This window comes from Antechinus flavipes, chromosome 1 (genome assembly GCF_016432865.1).
Source record: "Antechinus flavipes isolate AdamAnt ecotype Samford, QLD, Australia chromosome 1, AdamAnt_v2, whole genome shotgun sequence".
NCBI classification, from domain to species: Eukaryota; Metazoa; Chordata; class Mammalia; order Dasyuromorphia; family Dasyuridae; genus Antechinus; species Antechinus flavipes.
In genome coordinates, this window is record NC_067398.1 from 332102659 (window position 1) to 332123334 (window position 20676).

At 38.6% G+C, this 20676-nt stretch overlaps 1 protein-coding gene across 1 annotated transcript in view; it reads left to right on the forward strand.

Moving 5' to 3' along the window:
• The first annotated feature begins 3257 nt into the window (after positions 1 to 3257).
• Positions 3258 to 20676, forward strand: part of CORO7 (coronin 7) — a 111430-nt gene continuing 94011 nt past the window's right edge. Inside the window, exons 1-3 of the mRNA XM_051967615.1 lie at positions 3258 to 3682; positions 19685 to 19781; positions 20494 to 20568. Coding sequence (XP_051823575.1) covers positions 3623 to 3682; positions 19685 to 19781; positions 20494 to 20568 — 232 coding nt within the window. The 5' untranslated portion in view covers positions 3258 to 3622. The remainder of the gene's footprint in view (positions 3683 to 19684; positions 19782 to 20493; positions 20569 to 20676) is intronic.

A 20676-nucleotide genomic window follows, 5' to 3' on the forward strand; every position in this document is an offset into this window, starting at 1 on the left:
TCTCTCACTTCATGCTGAGCTATCCAGAATGAGGAATATGACACAATTTCCAGGTTTTACTTTATGAATTAACATTTTGGGTTTCAAAATCAGGTTTTGTTGATTCCAAATCCAACATTATGCCACCTAGCTACCCCAGTTCTATCCAGAGTGCAATAGGACTATCCAATAGTCCAATAGTTTGAAATGCCTATTAAGCTTCTTGGATTGAAAAAGATTTAAATTGAAGTTGAAATTAGCCATATGTATTACCCTAGGGAATTTTCACATCCCTCACCATGCATTTTCTACCTCAGGATGAAAATCTTATTCCTAGTCTGACTTCTTTAGTTGCAATGGGACACATGTTCCAACATTCCCCAAGCAAAAACAAGTGCCTTGGAATCGAAAAGTGTCATGGGTACATGAAGTCATGAATCTTTATTGTGTACAGCTTGCTTTTCCACTTAAGTATATAATAATAAATTTTAACTTTCAAAGCCGTCCCCATTTGTCTGTGTTTCCTTCTTGCACTAAGTGTCCAAAACACAATCCAAGATGACACTGCAAATGAGAAAGTCTCTTTTAGTCCATTTTAGAGCAGAACACATTGACGGTTCCAGACCTCAGGTCTTTCCAGCTTAGTGTATGAAATCACAGGTCACTGATTTTTTCTGTGTGATCTGTCATTGATTTCTCAATAAGACCTAATGTCAATATATCCAATATTAGTGGTGACCCAGAGCAAATGCTCTCTCTTACATTTTCTCAATTGAAAGTGGGATTTTAGTCTCATCTGATCTCAGAGACCTTTATGTCATCTTATGAACTTATATTTTGTTATACTATATTTGGGAAAAGATTAATGTATAAGGTAGTATTTTACCTCAATTTTGAAAGGAATAAAGGATTCTTCAAGTGAAGTATTAGTGAACTGTAGGTATGAGAGACAAGTATAAAAGGAGGAAATGAAGTGTGTTGTATGAGCAACTGCAAGGACTTTCTGAACTACCAGGGTACAGCAAAGGAAGTAATTTACATAAACTGTAAAAGTAGAGTGGGACCAGATTATGAAGTGCATTAAAAAAACAGTTTATATTGGATACTAAAGGCAGTAGGGAGGCATTAAAGCCAGGATTCTTAGTTTTTTTTTTTTTTTTTTTTTTTTTTTTTTGTATCATGATACATGATGAAGCCTATGGAACCCTTCTCAAAATATTTTTCAATAATTGAAACACTAAATTTCATTAGAGATAGTGAAAATAAAGATTTTTCTTCCCTCAGTCGAGTTCATGGACCTACTGAGACATATTTATCCATAGATCAAGGGATCATGGATTCCAGGTTAAGAATAATTAAAGTAGCAAGTCAGATAGGGTCAGACCTATACTTTAGGCAAATCATTTTAGCAGCTGTGTGACTGCTAAGAGTCACACTTAGCAAAGTGGAAAGAGGCACTGATAGATAGGTAATCCATTTCTTTGGCTCATGACATAGCAGTGGTGGCCATCCAGAGAAAAAAGCATAGATGCAATAGATATTGTGGGAGTAAAAACAAAATTTGGCAACGGATTGAATAAATGACAAAGTTAAATGAAGAATTGAGGTTACAAACCAAAGAAATGGTGATATTCTCAACATAAGAAGGAATGTTCAGAAGAACTATGGATTTGGAAAAGATAATGAACTCTGTTTTGGACATAATCTGAGGTGACAAATGACTGAATAATGGTACATCCACTTTGAAATGTACAACAAAAAATTCAGGCAACTAAAAACCTACAACTTAAGTTCATGGGAGAGTCTAAAGTCACTGGTATAGAAGCAATAACTTAACCCATAGGATATGATGAGGTCACCAAGAGAGTAGAAAGAAAAGATTAAGGAATGCCTTGGGGTGTATGAAAGTTAGGGGACATTATATGGATGATAAAATAGCAAAAAAATGAGAAAACGGGAAAAGAAATATATTACAGGAGGAAAGGATAATCAATAGCGTCAACTTACAGGGAAGTTAAGGGATATGAAGACAAGAGAAAAGTGTAAGTTGAGTAAAGAAGTTGAAAACCTGATTTCAAAAAAACTAAGAAGCAATTGAACAGAGGGAAGTAGAAGTAATGAGTAGAAGTAATAAAAGGTTTTTCTAGAAGTTTGGCTGAGAAAGTTGAAATATATGAGATAGTAACTTGAGGGAATAGTGTGATGACTTAGGATGTTTGTTTTTTAAGGATGGACAAGGACTTGAAACAAGAACTAGTAGGGAGAAGATGAAGATGATCGAGGATGATTGTTGGATACGTATAGCAGGCTAGGCCTGGGTTGAAGAGCAGGGAATTCACAGATAATGGTCTCTATTTTCTCAGTAGAATTTTCTCAGTAAATATAGATTCTACTTTAGCTGCAAGGATGTGAAGCAGTTGAGCCTGAATTGCCTAGTCCAGATAACTATTCTTTGTCTCAGTTTTCTTATCCTTAAAAATGAGGATTTTGTATATCCTACCTTTCACAACTGCTGTGAATGATTTAAATTGTTGGAGGAGGGTGACAGCATTACTAAACTAAGCTCCATAAAATCGTGGAATGCAAACTTTATTTTCCCACTTAACCCACTCTTTACAACGCATTGCACAATGAAAGCCAAGTAACTTCCTAAGGATCCTTGGTGACAATTAGTGGAGAACCCGCACCATAATAAACTCCTAGACTCCCTGAAATGTTTAAGGTTGTTTGAGCTCCTATCCCTCTTGGTCTTCTGCCGCTTATAATATCCTTAGCTTCCTCCAGAGCTCTGCTCAATTCGAGGCATTTATTGATCGTAAAATTATAAAGGAGTAAGGTGGCTTATGGACCACGGAGCCCAAGCCCTCATTCGACTGAAGAGCACATTGCTCACACAGAGCCTAAGTAACCTCCTAGGGTCACACAGTTTATGCCAAGTCTAGTAGATTTCGTAACCTACACCGTGCTTGCTGCCTGCTTTTCTCCCCGCATTAAGTAGTATACGCCGAATCTATCTACCATTGCATCATCCGGTGGAGTGTAAACTAGTTGAGGGCAAAGGATTTTTTTGGGTTTGTTTGGTTTTTATCTCTGAGCTCAAATGATGCTCGTCTTACTGAAGGGAGCTGTCAATCACAATACTCAAAGAGACATCCATTAGAGAAGTCGCCTCAGTCTCGTCTTCCGGGAAAGAGCCCCACCATCCTAACTGCCGGCGTCAACGAGTGCCCCTCCTCAGTCTCCCCCCTCCCCCCCCCCCAACCCCGACGCGAGGGCGGATACCCAGAACAGCTTCCGCACGTGACTCTCTTCCCTTCCCCCTCGCAGCCGCCGGGGGGCCCCGCCACTCAGCATGGAGTTGGGGTGGGGCCTAACGGGGCGGATGGATAACGATTGGTAAGGAGGCCGGCCCTCTAGGCCAGTACAGAAGAAGAGACTCTGGGGGCGTGGTCCAGAGCAGCTAAAAGGGCGATGATTGGCTGACAGAAGGATATGGGCGTGACCGAGGTCGGCGTGCGGCGGGGTTTGAGGGGGGCGGTTTGGAGGTAGGGCCGTCGGACTCGAGTTTTTTTTGCTGCCTCCTCCGCTGCCGCTGTTCGCAGTGCACCTGAGAGCGGGCTTTGCCTTAGCCTCCGCCTGCGCTATGAACCGCTTTAAGGTATCTAAATTCCGGCATACCGAGGCCCGGCCGCCTCGGAGGGAGGTAAGTCCTGTCGCCCCGGAAGAGGGAGCGCGGTAGGGTGGGAGGACGGCAGTGGGTGCGGAGCCCAGCCCGGAGCGTCTGGGGCGGAGGATGGCCGAGATGCCGGGTCGCCTTGCTTTATGAAAAGAATCCAGTCAACGCCCGAGGATCTCCTCCTGCCCCGGCCCTGTCAGGGCAGTTCTCTTGCATCCCTCGAGCGTTGGGGGCTGGGGTTCTCTCCTTGTAGGGGAACATTCGCGGAGGGCCCTGGCGAAGGACCAGCATTCTCGTGTGGGGGCTAAGCACCTCTGCGTCCCTGGAAGGCTCCAGCTCACCTGGGCTCTGCCTCCTGCACTTGACCCATCCTGTCTTTCACTCTCATTCATTGGTGCAGCACCGTCTTCTCGGTTCCCTAAGCTCCGATTCCCCTCATCGCACCCGTCCGGGCAGAGTCCAGTTGTCTGGTCATAAAGGCAAACCCTGACAGCGCAGGCAAGCCCTGTATTTCCCTAGGTCTCATTTTTTTTACTTCTAAAGTGAGAGTAATACTATGCCTTATCTCCATCCAACCCTATGGATGGGTTGGTGGGATTTTTGGGGGGGAGGGAGTGGGAGAAGTGATTTGTAAGTGCCTTATGAATAGAAGCAATTTTTATTAACTCCTAAGACTGGCTTCAGGCTGCTGGATTATCCTTATAAGGTTCATCAGCCACTGACAGTGTGAGAAATGCTTCTGTCGTTTGAAGTAGAAGGAAGAATGTTGCTTGACTTTTGCCCTGTTGGTTTGTCATTTCTATTATGTCTTTGATCACAGAAAACTTTGGTAACCGAGAGTGATTAAAATTTAAAAATAGATGATGCTGCATTATGCTCAAGAGGTCACAAGGATTTGGAATCCCCATCTGCCGCTTTTCTCTCCCCCTTCCCCTCAACCTTCACCGGTGAAGGAAGATCTCAAGCTTCCCTTGCAGCCATCACCATCTTCCGGTTTTGCTTCCTCAATTTAGACCTTGGTGTATTTTTTATTTAGCTTCATATTCTCTTAATCCCTTATTCAGCTTTGCTTCAGTGCAGTGAGAATCAGAGTTGGAGGGATTTTGTGGTATTTGCTACCTTGAAATGTGGCTTTTTTTCTGTGAAGCACTTATACCTCTATATCTAGGATGTTTGAACTAAAAAGGAAGTCCTCTGTCAGAGATTTGCTCCTCCTGTTTCCTCTTGCTCTTTCTCTGTGTTTGCATAACCTCTTCCCTGGCTTTTTCTATTGACAGTAGTTTGCTGCTTAACCTGCCTTAGAAAAGTTCCAAAATGTCTCTTCTTCCATAGCTTAAGCTTTTCATTTCTGATGCTAGGAAGAGAATGGGGAGGAAATTTTTAATGCTGTCAATAGTCTTGATCAGTTTGAACAGAAAAATTGCTATCTCAGATGTTCTTGCTGCCATGTCAGCAACATTAAACGCATTTGTATTGGAGACCTGGTTACTCTTGAGAAATACTTTTTTTTTTCTCTTTTTGCTACGACCAATACACAAAGATATTCTAGTTTCATTGTCCTTACTAAAGAACTAATATATACAGTTCTTGTGCCATGGATGGAAATGCATAGCCAGGTCCCAATTAGTACAAATAAGGAATTCCTCTGGAGTTGCCATATTATTTTCATTTGCGTTGTATATTTCCAATGTTCTGAAACCATATTTAATTATTACTTTGAATATTGGGAATTCAAATATATGCAGCCTATTTAAGGGATTCCTTTTTTTTGCCCTAGTCAGGACCTAGTATACAATTATAGTTGTGCCAGTCATTTTGTGAAAATGAGCAATAACCAGTGGACAGATAACTTGTGTGCAGTGTTTATGAAATTATATAAGTTGTATATGATGAAAAAGTATGGATGTGATCTATTCTACATCGGAGGGATCATAGGACCACAGATTTAGAGCTTAATGGTATTTTAAAAGTCATCTAGTCTAGTGTTGTCTTTTACAGATAAGGAAACTGAGGCACAGAGGAAGTTACATTTGAACTCAGATCCTATGATTAGAAGCCCAGGGCTTTTTTCTTTATTTTTCTTTTATTCTTTCTTTTTTACTGAGGCAATTGGGGTTAAGTGACTTGCCCAGGGTCGCACAGCTAGAAAGTGTTAAGGGTCTGAGTTCAGATTTGAACTCAGGTCCTTCTGATTTCAGGTCTGCTGCTCTATCGACTATGCCATTTAGCTGCCCCTCAGGGCTTTTTTTCCAATGTATCATATTGCCTCTGAGAGAATACTAACATTAACATGTGAGAAATATGGCAACATATTTGCAAAATACTGTACTCATGAAATAGGAAGTACTATTTTTTTTGGGGGGGGGAGGAGGAATGGTAACTACTACCCTTAAGGAGGTTATACACTAATGAGGGGATGACAAATGTACATATAGATATAACAGAAATTGTGAGGTCATTTCTATTCCCATATTCAACAGTTCAGGTCAGAGGACATTAATTAGAGTGATAAGAGTGAAAGTGAAAGAATATGAAATTTGCATTGAACTTGGGTGACTGGATGGTTTGTGGTAGTCAGAAGAAATAAGGAAGTTATAAGGAATGGCAGCTTTAGGGAGGAAATTTGAATTCAGTTTTGGATAATGGCATGGCAGGATGTGGAGAGAGCTGTCCAGCAGGCAGTTGAAGATGTTTGGACTGGAACTATGTAGTAGAGATCTATTGAGAAGACTGAGGCTATCTGTCCTGAGACTCCTTCATCTTCTCTGACTTCCATCTCAACATTTCTTTATCTTTATCCTTAAACTCTTGTTGAGATCAAGCCTTTACTTTGTGTCCTGGATTAGATAGGTCCTCTTTGAAGACCCTGCCCCATCGATTAATCTCTCATCTTCATTGTTGCCCTTTCTATTGGTTTCATTCCTTCAGCCTATAAACATGTTCAGATCTTTCTTAACCTAAAAGGAAAAAAATATATATATATGATCTTCATTTGATCTTGCTACCCTGCCTCCCATCCTTACTTTTCTCTTCTCTATCACTGTTGAGTCTAGAAAAAGATAAGCTTGCACTGGTTACCTCTGCTTCCCAATCACATAGTGCTAAATTCTATAACACCAAACTTTTCTCTAAGATCTTGGAGACTTCTTAAATGTTAAATTCAGTGACCTTTTCTCGGTCTTCTTGATCTAACTGTGGTGTTTGTTACTGTTGACCATTCCTTCTTTCTTGGAACTTTGTGACTTCAATGACACTATTCTCCTGGATTTCCCTGAACCTTCTCTATTTCCACTGTTGTTTCATCTGCTTCCTTTGGCCTCCTAAAGCTTGAGCAGGAGTGGGGAGCTTTTGTCCCTCTAAGCTCATGAAATCATTTGCTGAGGCTACAGCAATTCATAAGCCTAAAAGCTACATACAACAACCTTCTACCACTTTAGTTCTCTAAGTTGATAATTTTGTATGGCCTGTGAAAGATGTTATAAAGATCTAAATGTCCCTTGGCAGAAAAAAGGTGCCCCATTCCTGTTGTAGATCCAGACCTCAGCCTTCTCTTTTCCTTCTATTCTTTCTTTTGCCATGTACATCTACACCCATTGCTTCACAATTTTCATCTAGGGGCAGATGCCTGATACATCTGCACATTCTACCACAAATCCCAGCCAATCATCTTCATTTGAATTTCCTAACAGCACCTTACTTGATGAACAGGTATTTATTAACACTTACCCTGTGTCTCAAATATAATATATACCAAATTTAATATCATCGTCTTCCTAAAACTTTCCTTTCCTCTTACATTCTATTTATCACCAAATTCCCAATTATTCAGGCTTAAAACCTTAGAGTCATCTTTGACTCTTCCTGTTCCTTTACCTCCCACATTGCATCCACCTCCAAAGTTCTGTCTCTTCTGGCTTAGCATTATCTGTTTCATCTATTCCTTCCTCTCCACTTCCATCATCATTTTCGTCATGTAAGACTTCATTTTATCTCTCACCTGTATTATTGTAATAGATTCCTACCTGCCAGAATCATCTTCCTAATGCATAGATTGGATCTCCATCTGGGTGCAATCTATCTTTCCAGTCTTAATTCACATTTGTCCTTTTCATGTATTTTATAATTTCAAAAAGTTATATGTTTCGAATGAAGCTGGTCCAACTATTTCCCGAATTTGTCTTACCCTCTCCTGCTTCTGTACATCTGTGCATTCTTGGAACTTGCCCCTCCCAGTAGCATCTGCACTTACTGACATTCTTTTTCCCCAAATGCCCAAAGCAGGTGCCACCTGTTTCCTGAAGTCTTCTTGCATTCCTTGATTCCTCAGAATGAAAGTGATCTCTTCTAGAATATGAATTGGAAGGGACCTCAGTGGCCTTCTAGTTCAACCTGTTCTCTGAACAAGATTCCCTGAACAAAATACCACACATATTTTCCAAGCCTTTTCTAGGAAGACCTTTAAGGAGGAGAAACCAACTACATCCCAGGCGGCCTATTCTACTTCGAGATAGATTTGATTCTTAGGAAGTTTTGCATTCTGTGAAGTCTAAATTTGTTTTTCTCCAACTTCTCCATTATTCGTAATTTTATTCTCTGATATCAAATAGAACAAATCTAATTTCCTTTGAAGCTCTTGACACCCCTTCATTACTTGAAAACAGTTTATGTCTTCCTCAAGTCTCCTCTTCCCTGGGTTAAACATTTCCAAACATTACTTCCTTCAGATGATCTTTGAATAGCCTGATCTCAAGGCCTTTTTACTATCCTAATTGCCCTCCTGAACTCTCCAGGTCATCTTTTTTCTTCCCTCTCTTTTCATGTACTTTGCAACCTCATCTAGATGTCTCCTTTTCCTGTAGTAAAATGATCTTATTTGTAAAGTTATCTTGTTGTTCAGTCATTTTTGTCATGGTTTTTGTTATTTAGACCTCATTTGGGGTTTTCTCAGGAAAGATGCTGGAGTGGTTTGCCATTTCCTTCTCCAGGTCATTTGACAGATGAGGAAAATAAGGTAAACAGGGTTTAATGACTTGCCCATGGTTACCCCGCTAATAAATGTCTGAGATCAGATTTGAACTCAGGTCTTCCTAACAGGAAACTTGTCACTTTATCTACTTTGCCATCTAGCTGCCTTTACTTATCTTGTTCCTCTCTTATTCAATTGTAACTTTTTTGAGGCAAAAGGACTAGGTTATTTTTTTTTTCAAATTTGTATCTTTGGTACCTAATAGTAGGTATTTATAAATGTTTGAATTGAGTTGGAGATAAAAATAAACCAGAGAGGTAATGATTAATTCTATATATGAGACTGCTAAGGTAGAGGGGACAAAGAATACAGTGTTGTGGGATGATCATAGTTGATACTATTTCAGAAATTCTGAAATTTTTTTCCCCCCATATTCATCTCCCTTCTACATTTTGTTTTATCTGTAAGAGCATTATATCCTTCTAAAAGATGTCCAGGTTCATTCTCTAAATATTATCTTTGACGCCTCATTTTTTCCTCATCCCATATATCCAATTCTTTTCTTTTCTTTCTTTCTTTCTCCTCCTTCCTCCAGTCTTCTTCCCTCAAATGGCAGTCAGCAGTAAATTACTTGCCCGGGGTCACATGATTAGTAAGGCTGGTGAACTTAAATCCTCCCAGTTTCAAGGCTAGTGCTCCATCTATTGTGCTACCTACCTGCCCCATGTCCAACCATTTTCTGAGTTTTGCCCATTCTACTTCTATGGTATATCTCCTATATGTCTGCTTGTCTGTAGTCACATGACCATTGTCTTAGTTGAGACTTTTATCATTTATTGATGTATGACAGAAGTCTTCTAATTCATTTCTCTGCCTCAAGTCTCTCTCCTTTTCTATTCACTCTGTTAAAATTATTTTTTCCTACAGGTCTGCAGTCATGTCACTTCCCTGAGCAATAAACTTCAGGGGTTCCCTGCTGTTTCTGGGATCAACTATAAACTCCTCCATCTGATTTTTAAAGCTCTTTTCAGACTACCCCTTACTTACCCCATAGAGTGGGCGGGGCCATTCTTTCTCCAAGCTTATATATTAATAGAGTATGGTCCAATTACTATTTAGCCTATGTGCTTGGGACCTCAGTGCATCAACTCAAGCCTCAGCCCATTACAAATAATTACCCCAAAACGCAGCCAGGTGATAAAAGTTCAGATCTTTTATTGTCTCCAATATAGCCCGATTAGCTTAGAGGCCTATCTCTCTGCTTGGTTCTAAGAGCTCTTGCAACTTTGTCCTTTGCTTCTGCCTCTGCTTTCTTCAGCCTCCAGAAGCAGCACCAAGTTGAGTCTGTCTTGCCTCCGTGAGAGGGCTTCTGGCTCTCAGTCTCCCAGAGTGCTCCTCTCCAACCCCAGTCAATGTTCTGAAGTAAAACTCCTCACTCAGAGAGGGCTTCTGGCTGAACTCACTTGACGCTTCCCTCTCAGTCTAAATTCAGCTGAACTCCCTCAAAGTAACTAACTAACCCGAAGCTAAGAGCCTCTTTATATATGATTTCCCAAAGGTTGACTCTTTCTTCTGGAGGCACAACTAAGGGGGGTGTGAATTCACAAAGTTACAAAGTTTACTTTGTGAATCTCCCATACTTGTGAACTCCAATGAGTAAAGGTGTGAACACACAAGCATTGTATTAGTTAGTTCTGCTTAAAGGTTCCTTGTTTCAGGTTCTGGCCCAAAACATCTCTTTGTAAGATTAGGTCAATAATCTATCAACTCTACTGAGTTAGCAGTTTGTAAAGATTCCAACATCTCCCCCTTTCTTTTGTTTTAGAACATAGAGTGGTTATGACCTCCCTGACTTCTCAAGGAGGTGAGAACCCTCTCCCCCCCCAAAAAAAAAAAAAAAAAAAAAAAGGTGATCACACCTTCCCTGACATCTCAGGAAGGGAGATGAAAACACCAAAGGAAATAGGAAGTCAAATCAGATTAGCAGGTTTCTGAAGGGGCTCACTTGAAACAGGTACACATAAATCCATCAATATGGGCCAGAACTTTGAAACAGATATACATAGTATACATAAATCCATCAATATGGGAGGCATTACAAATAATTTACATAAGCACATAGCAATATAACACAGACGAGTAGTAATGTAACAAATAACATGAATCAACATGAAAATTTAAGTACTGCAATAGTCTCATCAACAGTTTTTCATCTCAAGAAATCCAATGATTCTTACAATTACATAAAACGTAAGCACACAGCAATATAACACAGGCTAATAGTAATGTAACAAATAACATGAATCAACCTGAGAATTTATACATGTCCATAAGTCCTAGAAATAGTCTGAAAGGAATCCATTGTCCATTAGTTCATGTGCCAGGAATCCAATAATTCCTGTAAGCTCTGAAGTACTGCAATAGTCTCATCAACAATTTTTCATCTCAAGGAATCCAATGATTCTTGCTGGTTTTTTCAAGAACTAAAACAGTCTCATCTTGTGTTAGGAAATCCAATGATTTCTGAACATTTTTATAAGTACTTTTAACAGTCTCATTGTCAGCCATGCTCTTTCAGTGTCAGATGTTTCTTAAATCTCCTTTGTTTTGAAGTTTTTCTCTTTTTCTGTTTCATCTCAGGGAATCCAATGATTGTTGCTGGTTTTTCAGGAACTGAAAGCTGAAGATTTTAAAGTTCTTTTAACAGTCTCATTGTCAGCCATGCTCTTTCAGTGTCAGATGTTTCTTAAATCTTCTCCTTTGCTTTAGGTTTTTTCTCTTTTTCTGTTTCTCTCTGATGGAAAAGGTGAATACGGCTCATTGGCACCCATCTGATTCATTCTCCATCTGTATCCTTCTCTGTCTGTAAAAATACAGGCAAATCTTTTCTCCCAAGCGGTTAACCTATCTAATTCCCTTCTATTTACCACTTTTGGGATTTCTTCTCATCATCTAGCAATTACATTGGAACTGTTTGCACTGGACACTGCCCTGTTAGTTTAAAAGGCCTGTATTCTCTCCAACTGTAATCCTGATTGCTTTTCTGTTGGTTGATGGCATCAGAGTCCTGAATTTCTAAAGTCTCTCTGGGTGTAACCTCAGCTGCTATCATGTTTCACCTATCTTTTGATTGATACCTTGGAACTGGGCCCTGCCTCTCATTCCTCTGGGTCAATCTGCATTCTGAGGCCCAGTGAAAGCCTCCATTGCATTTTGGACATGGGGTTTTGGGTTTTATTCTCTCACCCTGTCTTCTCACTCTATCTCCATATCTACAATGAACTCTCAAATGTCCAACTTTTCCACACTGAAAATATTGACGAGTTTCTCTAGAATTCCTTTGCCAAGACGGACCCTGTTTTTCCATGTTCATCATAGTTTGGGCATAATAAGCATTTGTGCCCACTGTGGCACAGCGTCTTATGATCTCCTCTAAAGGAGCATCTTTGTCTGGTCCCCATATAATTCTTTTGCAAACCTCATTGGCATTTTCCTTAGCCAAATGTCTAGTCATTATTTCTGTGGCAGCATTATCTTAAATGGTTCTTATTACAGCTGTTTGCAAATGTCCCACAAAATCTGCAAAAGGTTCATTGAGACCTTGCTCTATTTTTGTAAAAGCTTTATTTCCATCTTTCTGTCCAGGGAGAGAATTCCAAGTTTTTATTGCAGCCTTAGAAATTTGCTCATATGTGGGATAATAAATCTATTCTGAATTCTCTGATACTCACTTTCACCAGCTAGTTGGTCAAAAGTGATTTGTCCAATAGCTCCTGTTTGTCTGTTGCATTGGGCTTGAATCCTACATAATTCATGATACTATGAAAGCCACAATAAATTTTGTCCCGGTTCTAGATATGTTCTAGCTATGGATTTCCAGTCATTTGGGGTTAAGATTTCATAAGACAAATTATCTAGAACCATCTTCACATAAGATGATGTAGCCTCATAAAGAGTGCAACCCTTTTTCAAATCTCTAATTTTTTTCCAAATTAAAAGGAGTATATTTTCTCTCTTTTTGACCTGAAGAGTCAAGCTTTTCAATCACAGGATATGCATTTATAAAATCAGATATGTCTTCTCCTTCTTTTTTGCCTTAATTAATGCTTTTTCTAATCTTGTCATATTCTGCTTTACAGGAGAAGCTGACTGTGTTTCTGCCTCTCTCCCTCCCCCTTCTTCCTCCACCCATGAAGGGTTAATTGAGGGGGGAGGTCATGAGATGTGGAATGATCTAATTCCTCCTGAGTATCACACTCAGAATTGTACTTAACTCCATTCTCATCTGATTCCTCCTCCTTTTCACCTAGTAAAGTTGGCACTTCTCCCTCTTGCACTTTCTTTTTCTTCATTCTAACACTTAAATAACTTCTTATAGCCAATTGTATTAAATTGTATGTATTAATTATGTCTTTGTAAATTGAGTCAGGTCTATTTCTATTATAAAAAAGATCCTCTCTTTCTTATGTCCACTGCATTGAATTTGAATTAGATCTGTAGTATTCACCCAGTTTTTCTCCTATTAATTTCCACTCGTCTAAATCCAATTCCTTTTCTGTAGAGAACCAAAGACATATGTACTTAACAGTTTCTAAAAGTTCAGTGATCTGCTCTAAAATTATAATTAAACCTTGGCTTTCCATAACTTTGACAATGCTCTCTAAACATTTTCCTTGAACAGAAACAGAAGGCTGTTTTCTAAACATCTGTCCCATCTTAGCTGAAATTCTACTTTAACTCTTTTAACAAAATTTCTTGGTTGAAGAGTCTTTTCCACCGGATCAGGATCACAGGCTTTTCCACTGAAATCAGAACCACATTCAGGGCGCCAAAATGTTGGAGTTCTTGTTCTTCTTTAAAATAGTAATAATAATGATTCTCTCTGGGAGCGAGCAGGTTTCTTGGGGAGGTTTTCTGGAGGCACCCTTAATATCAGTTCAGATCAATAATTACTCCAAAACGCAGCCAGGTGATAAAAGTTCAGATCTTTTATTGTCTCCAATATAGCCCGATTAGCTTAGAGGCCTATCTCTCTGCTTGGTTCTAAGAGCTCTTGCAACTTTGTCCTTTGCTTCTGCCTCTGCTTTCTTCAGGCTCCAGAGGCAGCACCAAGTTGAGTCTGTCTTGGCTCCGTGAGAGGGCTTCTGGCTCTCAATCTCCCAGAGTGCTCCTCTCCGACCCCAGTCAATGTTCTGAAGTAAAACTCCTCACTCAGAGAGGGCTTCCCTCTCAGTCTAAATTCAGCTGAACTTCCTCGAAGTAACTAACTAACCCGAAGCTAAGAGCCTCTTTATATATGATTTCCCAAAGGTTGACTCTTCCTTCTGGAGGCACAACTAAGGGGGGTGTGAATTCACAAAGTTACAAAGTTTACTTTGTGAATCTCCCATACTTGTGAACTCCAATGAGTAAAGGTGTGAACACAAGCATTGTATCAGTTAGTTCTGCTTAAAGGTTCCTTGTTTCAGGTTCTGGCCCAAAACATCTCTTTGTAAGATTAGATCAATAATCTATCAACTCTAATGAGATAGCAGTTTGTAAAGATTCCAACACCGTATGATGCTTGGCACATTGTAAGTGTTTTTTGATTGGTTGCATGGCTAGAATTTTTATAATCTAGCATGAAGTATAAAACTGCAAGGTAGGCAGCTCAGGCAAAATCCTTGAATGTCTGAAAGCTAAGGAATAGGGAATTTGATTCTGCTTCTAATCTATATTTCCAAAAGAAGACAAAGTATAATATACTCAGTGTGCATGGTCTACATTGGAGGTATTAAACATTCCCAAGTATAGCCCCAACCAGATTAAAATGTAATTGGGAAATATGAAACAAAATTAATAAAATTTAAAAATAAAGATACAATAAAGCTGAGATCATATAATTTTTTTTTCTAAGCTGACATCCACCCATAGAATTCCTTCTCTATGGTTTGGTAGCCTATATTTCTATTTAAGTTTGATATCAGTCATGTACCTATTTCAGAAATTTGTCATTGAAATCAAAATGTCAAATAATAGCATGGCAGATTGTGGGGATTTCTAGGGAAATTGTGCCAGGCATTGGGCCAAGCTCTTTACAAATATTATATTTTTTGATAGGAATTACTATTATCCCCATTTTACAATTGAGGAAACTGAAATAGAGATTAAGTGATTTGCTCAGAATCAGACAGCTAATAAGTGAGTAAGGTCAGGTCCTTGACTCCAGGCCCAGTGCTGCTTCCATGACATGCTAGATCAAGTGAAGGTTGGTATAGTAACCAAGAGAAAGTCCTGTCATCCATGCAGATAGGATAGTCTGGGGAATTTGGAGTGCTTATTTTCTTTTTGGCAGAAGATAATTGTACTTTGAAATTATTTTTCAAGATTATGATTTCCAAAAGCCGTAATTTGTGCTCATCATTTCCATTTGTGTCCAAACAGCCAGTCTATGTATTCATCTGGGTTTGGGGTTTGAGGCATCTTGAATTTCAGTGAATGTGCTGGTTTCTGAGAAAGAGTGGTTGTCAGATCTTATAGTTGTATTCTTCTTTGTCGTTGTCCTTTTTTTTTTTTTTTTTTGGCTAATGCAGTTGGGGTTAAGTGATTTGCCCAAGGTCACACAGTTGGGAAGTGTTAGATGTCTGAGACCAGATTTGAACTCAGGTCCTCCTGACTTCAGGGCTGGTACTCTATGCACTGTACCACTTAGCTGCCCTCATAGCTGTATTTTTTAAAAAATAATTATAACTTTTTATTGATAGAACTCATGCCTGGGTAATTTTTTACAACATTATCCCTTGCACTCACTTCTGTTCTGACTTTTCCCCTCCCTTCCTCCACCCCGTTCCCTAGGTGGCAGGCAGTCCTATACATGTTGAATATGTCACAGTATATCCTTGATACAATATATGTGTGCAGAACCAAACAGTTGTTGCACAGGAAGAGTTGGATTCAGGAGATAAAAATAACCCAGGAGGAAAAAACAAAAATGCAAACAATTTATATTCATTTCCCAGTGTTCTTTCTTTGGGTATAGCTGCTGCTGTCCAGCATTGATCAATTGAAACTGAATTAGATCTTCCTTTTGTCGAAGAGATCCACTTCCATTAGAATACAACCTCAAACAGTATCGTTGTTGAAGTGTATAATGACCTCCTGTTTCTGCTCATTTCACTTAGCATCAGTTCATGTAGGTCTCTCCAAGCCTCTCTGTATTCATTTCTTACAGAACAATAATATTCCATAACATTCATATACCACAATTTACCCAACCATTCTCCAATTGATGGGCATCCACTCAGTTTCCAGTTTCTGGTCACTACAAAGAGGGCTGCCGCAAACATTTTGGCATGTACAGGTCTCTTTCCCTTCTTTAGTATCTCTTTGGGATATAAGCCAAGTAGTAACACTGCAGGATCAAAGGGTATGCACAGTTTGATAACTTTTGGGGCATATTTCCAGATTGCTCTCCAGAATGGTTGGATTTGTTCACAACTCCACCAACAATGCATCAGTGTCCCAGTTTTCCCGCATTTCCTCTAATATTCATCATTATTTTTTCCTGTCAGCTTAGCCAATCTGTCAGGCATGTAGTGGTATCTCAGAGTTGTCTTAATTTGCATTTCTCTGATCAATAGTGATTTGGAACACTTTCATATGAGTGGATATAGTTTCAATTTCATAATCTAAAAATTGTCTGTTCATATCCTTTGACCATTTATCAACTGGAGAATGGCTTGATTTCTAAATAAATTAGAGTCAGTTCTCTATATATTTTGGAAAGAAGGCCTTTATCAGAACCTTTAACTGTGAAAATGTTTTCCCAGTCTGTTGCTTCCCTTCTAATCTTGTTTGCATTAGTTTTGTTTGTACAAAGGCCTTTTAATTTGATATAATCAAAATTTTCTATTTTGTGATCAATAATGATCTCTAGTTCATCTTTGGTCACAAATTTCTTCCTTTTCCACAAGTCTAATAGGTAAACTATCCTATGTTCCTCTAATTTATTTATAATCTCGTTCTTTATGCCTAAATTATGGACCTATTTTGATCTTATCTTGGTATATGGTGTTAAGTGTGGATCCATGCCTAATTTCTGCCATACTAACTTCCAGTTTTCCCAGCAGTTTTTGTCAAATAATGAATTCCTATCCCAAAAGTTAGGATCTTTGGGTTTGTCAAACACTAGATTGCTATAGTTGACTATTTTGTCTTGTGAGCCTAACCTATTCCACTGATCAACTAATCTATTTCTTAGCCAATACCAAATGGTTTTGGTAACTACTGCTTTATAATATAGTTTTAGATCAGGTACAGCTAGGCCACCTTCATTTGATTTTTTTTTTTCATTAATTCCCTTGAGATTTTTGAGATTCCCTTTTGTTCTTCCCTATGAATTTTGTTGTTTTTTTTCTAGATTATTAAAATAATGTCTTGGGAGTCTAATTGGTATAGCAGTAAATAAATAGGTTAGTTTAGGGAGTATTGTCATCTTTATTATATTCACTCAGCCTATCCAAGAGCACTTAATATTTTTCCAATTATTTAAATCTGACTTTATTTGTGTGGAAAGTGTTTTGTAATTTTGCTCATAAATTCCTGACTTTCCTTTGGTAGATAGGTTCCCAAATATTTTATGCTATCGACAGTTATTTTGAATGGAATTTCTCTTTGTATCTCTTGCTGTTGGATTTTGTTGGTGATGTATAAAAATGCTGAGAATTTATGTGGATTTATTTTGTATCCTGCAACTTTGCTAAAGTTATGAATTATTTCTAATAGCTTTTTAGTAGAATCTCTGGAGTTCTCTAAGTATACCATCATATCATCTGCAAAGAGTAATAGTTTGGTTTCCTCATTACCTACTCTAATTCCTTTAATCTGTTTCTCAGCTCTTATTGCTGAGACTAGCGTTTCTAATACAATATTGAATAATTATGGTGATAGTGGGCAACCTTGTTTCACTCCTGATCTTACTGGGAAAGATTCCAGCTTTTCCCCATTGCATATGATGCATAACTGTATTCTTTATGTGAAGGACTTCAGAAATATTACTTCTAATAATGATAATCCACTGAGGTAAGATCGGGAAAGGTGACCTTTTCTATCTTACTCTACTATTTCATAGTAGATGGGAAGTGAATTCTTCAGGATAACATTAGTAGTCAGGCCATGACCAAAAATTTAATCTTTACAGAAGTATCTGAGTGTCTGCCCTTTCTTCCCATTCCCATCACTCTTTTATGAACCTCCTTGCTTTCTCACTCATATTCATCAAAATGGTGGAATAATGTAAATAAATTGCTTTGTAAGTCTTCATGAACTATATAAATGTTGGCTTTTATTATGATTATTGTTATTATTCTCTGCTGTTTATTTCTTAATAAAAAAGCAAAACTTTGTTAGCAAATAAAGGGGAAAACTATGAAATAAAAGAAGATATAAAGCTTACAAATAGTCAAATTACAAAGGGGTAGAGTATACTTGTGTGATATAAAGGAAATAGAGATGTACCCACAAATATCAGAAACCTATACTTATATCAATCAACAACAAGCATTTATTTAAGCTCACACTCCTGGCCAAGCCCTGGAAATACAATTACAGTAAGGAGATGGGCCTTGCCCTTAAGGAGCTTGAATTTTGCTGAGGTAAAGCAGTGTCTCAGGAAAACTCAGGTCAATTCTGACCTCAGACATGGATAACTAAATATACAATAAATTCTCCTCCAAATTCAGTAATTTTAACAAAGCTGACTAGACACTAGCAAACTACAAACTAGGAAAAATCTATTGAAGATGGCTTGAGTCTTGAAATTAAGGTTCCAAGAGATAGTCAGAATCAGAAGGGAGAGAGCATTCCCAGCATGAGGAATAACATGAATAAAAGCATTGAGTTGAGAAATAGAATGCCTTCTTTGGAAAATAGTCAGAAGTTTGGCTTAAAAAAAAAAAAAAAAAAAAAAGAAGTTTGGCTAGAAGATAGAACAGATTAAATGAGGGACAGTGAGATATAATTATATTGGGCCACCAGAAGTTGTTGCTTTTAAGTTATTGAGGCAATTTGAGTCCTTAATTAGGGGTATATGCACAGACAAATCATTTAACCTTCAGGTTTCCTCACCTATAAAATGGATATTTTCATATTCAAACTACCTACTTCACAGAATTTTGTATAAAAAGTGTTCTATAAACATAGAAACATAAATGTCATTTATTATTATTAAGAGACATTTTCTTTTGCTCTTTCTGTTCTTGTTTTGCTCTCTTGGGGAAAGGTAGATCAGTAATGCTCTTAGTCTTCCATGATAGCAAGGATTCACACAAATTGATTAAATCACAGCTCACCAGCACTTCCAACTCCCTTCCTCCAGCCAAAAAACAAAGCAACTTTTTATAGGTCTACAATACCACGCATAAAATTCTAATTCTAAAGTCCTAAAAACACTAATAATTAGAGCCATGATGTCAGCTGATTTTTGCCTTCCTTTCTCACTGTTGCTTGTGTATACTGATTTCTCCTCTCTTCTCAAAGAGCCTTCACCAGGATTGCCCCTGGCATATGGTCCTTGTCTGTCCTTTCTAAGTCTTCCTCCTTTTCTTTTCAGTATTCCTCTCTTCCATATCCTTAGGACCTCAATATTTTAAAAATTTACATATTTATATATATATATATATATATATATTTGTAAACATGCATAAGATAATGTATGAGCCTTCAGAACCATGGCAGGGAGAAGTATGATATTTAACAGAAGGAAGATATTTTTAATAGTTAAACTTTAGATTCTTTGGTACCTAGGTGGAATAATATTTGAGACAAGGGAGCTTATCATAAATCAGAGATAAAACCTAGAAGGGACGTTATAAGTCATTTAGTCCAACCTCTTCATTTCATAGATAAAGGACTTGAAACCTGGAGAGATCAAATGATTCAAATCCAGATCTTCTGATGTCCCATCCACTATTCTTTTCCTTTTGGGTTCTAATCCTGAGCATAACTATAGGTTACTGCCTGCTTCCTCTAAGGATATCACCATGCCTTTCTATCATTACCATTCTTTGCTTATTCTTTACTTACAGGCCTGGATCAATGACATTCGAGCAGGAACAGCTTCATCCTATGGGAATCACATCAAGTCGAGCTGTAGCTTGATCGCATTTAATACTGATCGACCAGGTATGAGAACTTGGTTGGAAACAGAGATTTGGATTGGCTAGAGTAGAGAGTCAGAGAAGAGGATCAGCAAGGAGAGAAAAGGGCAATATTTTCTATACTCCTAATTAGAGGAGGGAGGAGAGCTTAGTTTTACCTCCCTGTTTTTCTCCATTCCACAGCTGGGTGATAGATTCTTTGTAGGGTTGGAATTATCAAGGATGAACATGAGAGCAGAAGGCTGGGAGCGCTTACAGGCCTGACAAATAACTAATTCATCACTTCTTTTCTCAGTGAGGACTGGAAATGGTGTCCAGACCTGATCCACCTTCAGGATCTTGTAGCCCAGTCTACAGTCTCTAGTATAACCCTAAAAATCCTGTCTCAATGTGGCAAAGGAGCTTGTCGGGAATCAAACAGATAGTTGGTAGCAAGTTTTATGTTCTTTGTGCTGTATGGTGGAGTCATTTAATTCAGTCTTATCATCCCAGGACTATAACCTTTAGTCATTTTTATTTTGACTTGTTACAGTTACAAGAACTAAACTAAGAGATCCAGGTGAGCTTGGGGTAGAATCCAAAGCACTTCTTCTTAAGGCTGAAATTATTGTCTTCCAGGCTGTGCCTTTCCTGTAGGTGACTCCCCTCCCTGAGGCATGTATCTGGGTTCCCAGGGGATTGCGAGGACCTGCGGAGGGTGGATTTTGGAAATCCATGTTGCTTTCTTTTTCTAACAGGCACTCTGGGCATTGTGCCCCTGGACTGGCAAGGCAAGAACAGGAGGAATGTGGCATCCCTGGGTTGCCATTCAGGTAGGTGAGACCTTCTGCTCAGGACATGCTTGCTATTTCCTTTTTAAAAAAATTATTATAGCTTTTTATTTACAAGTTGTATGCATGAGTAATTTTTCAGCATTGACA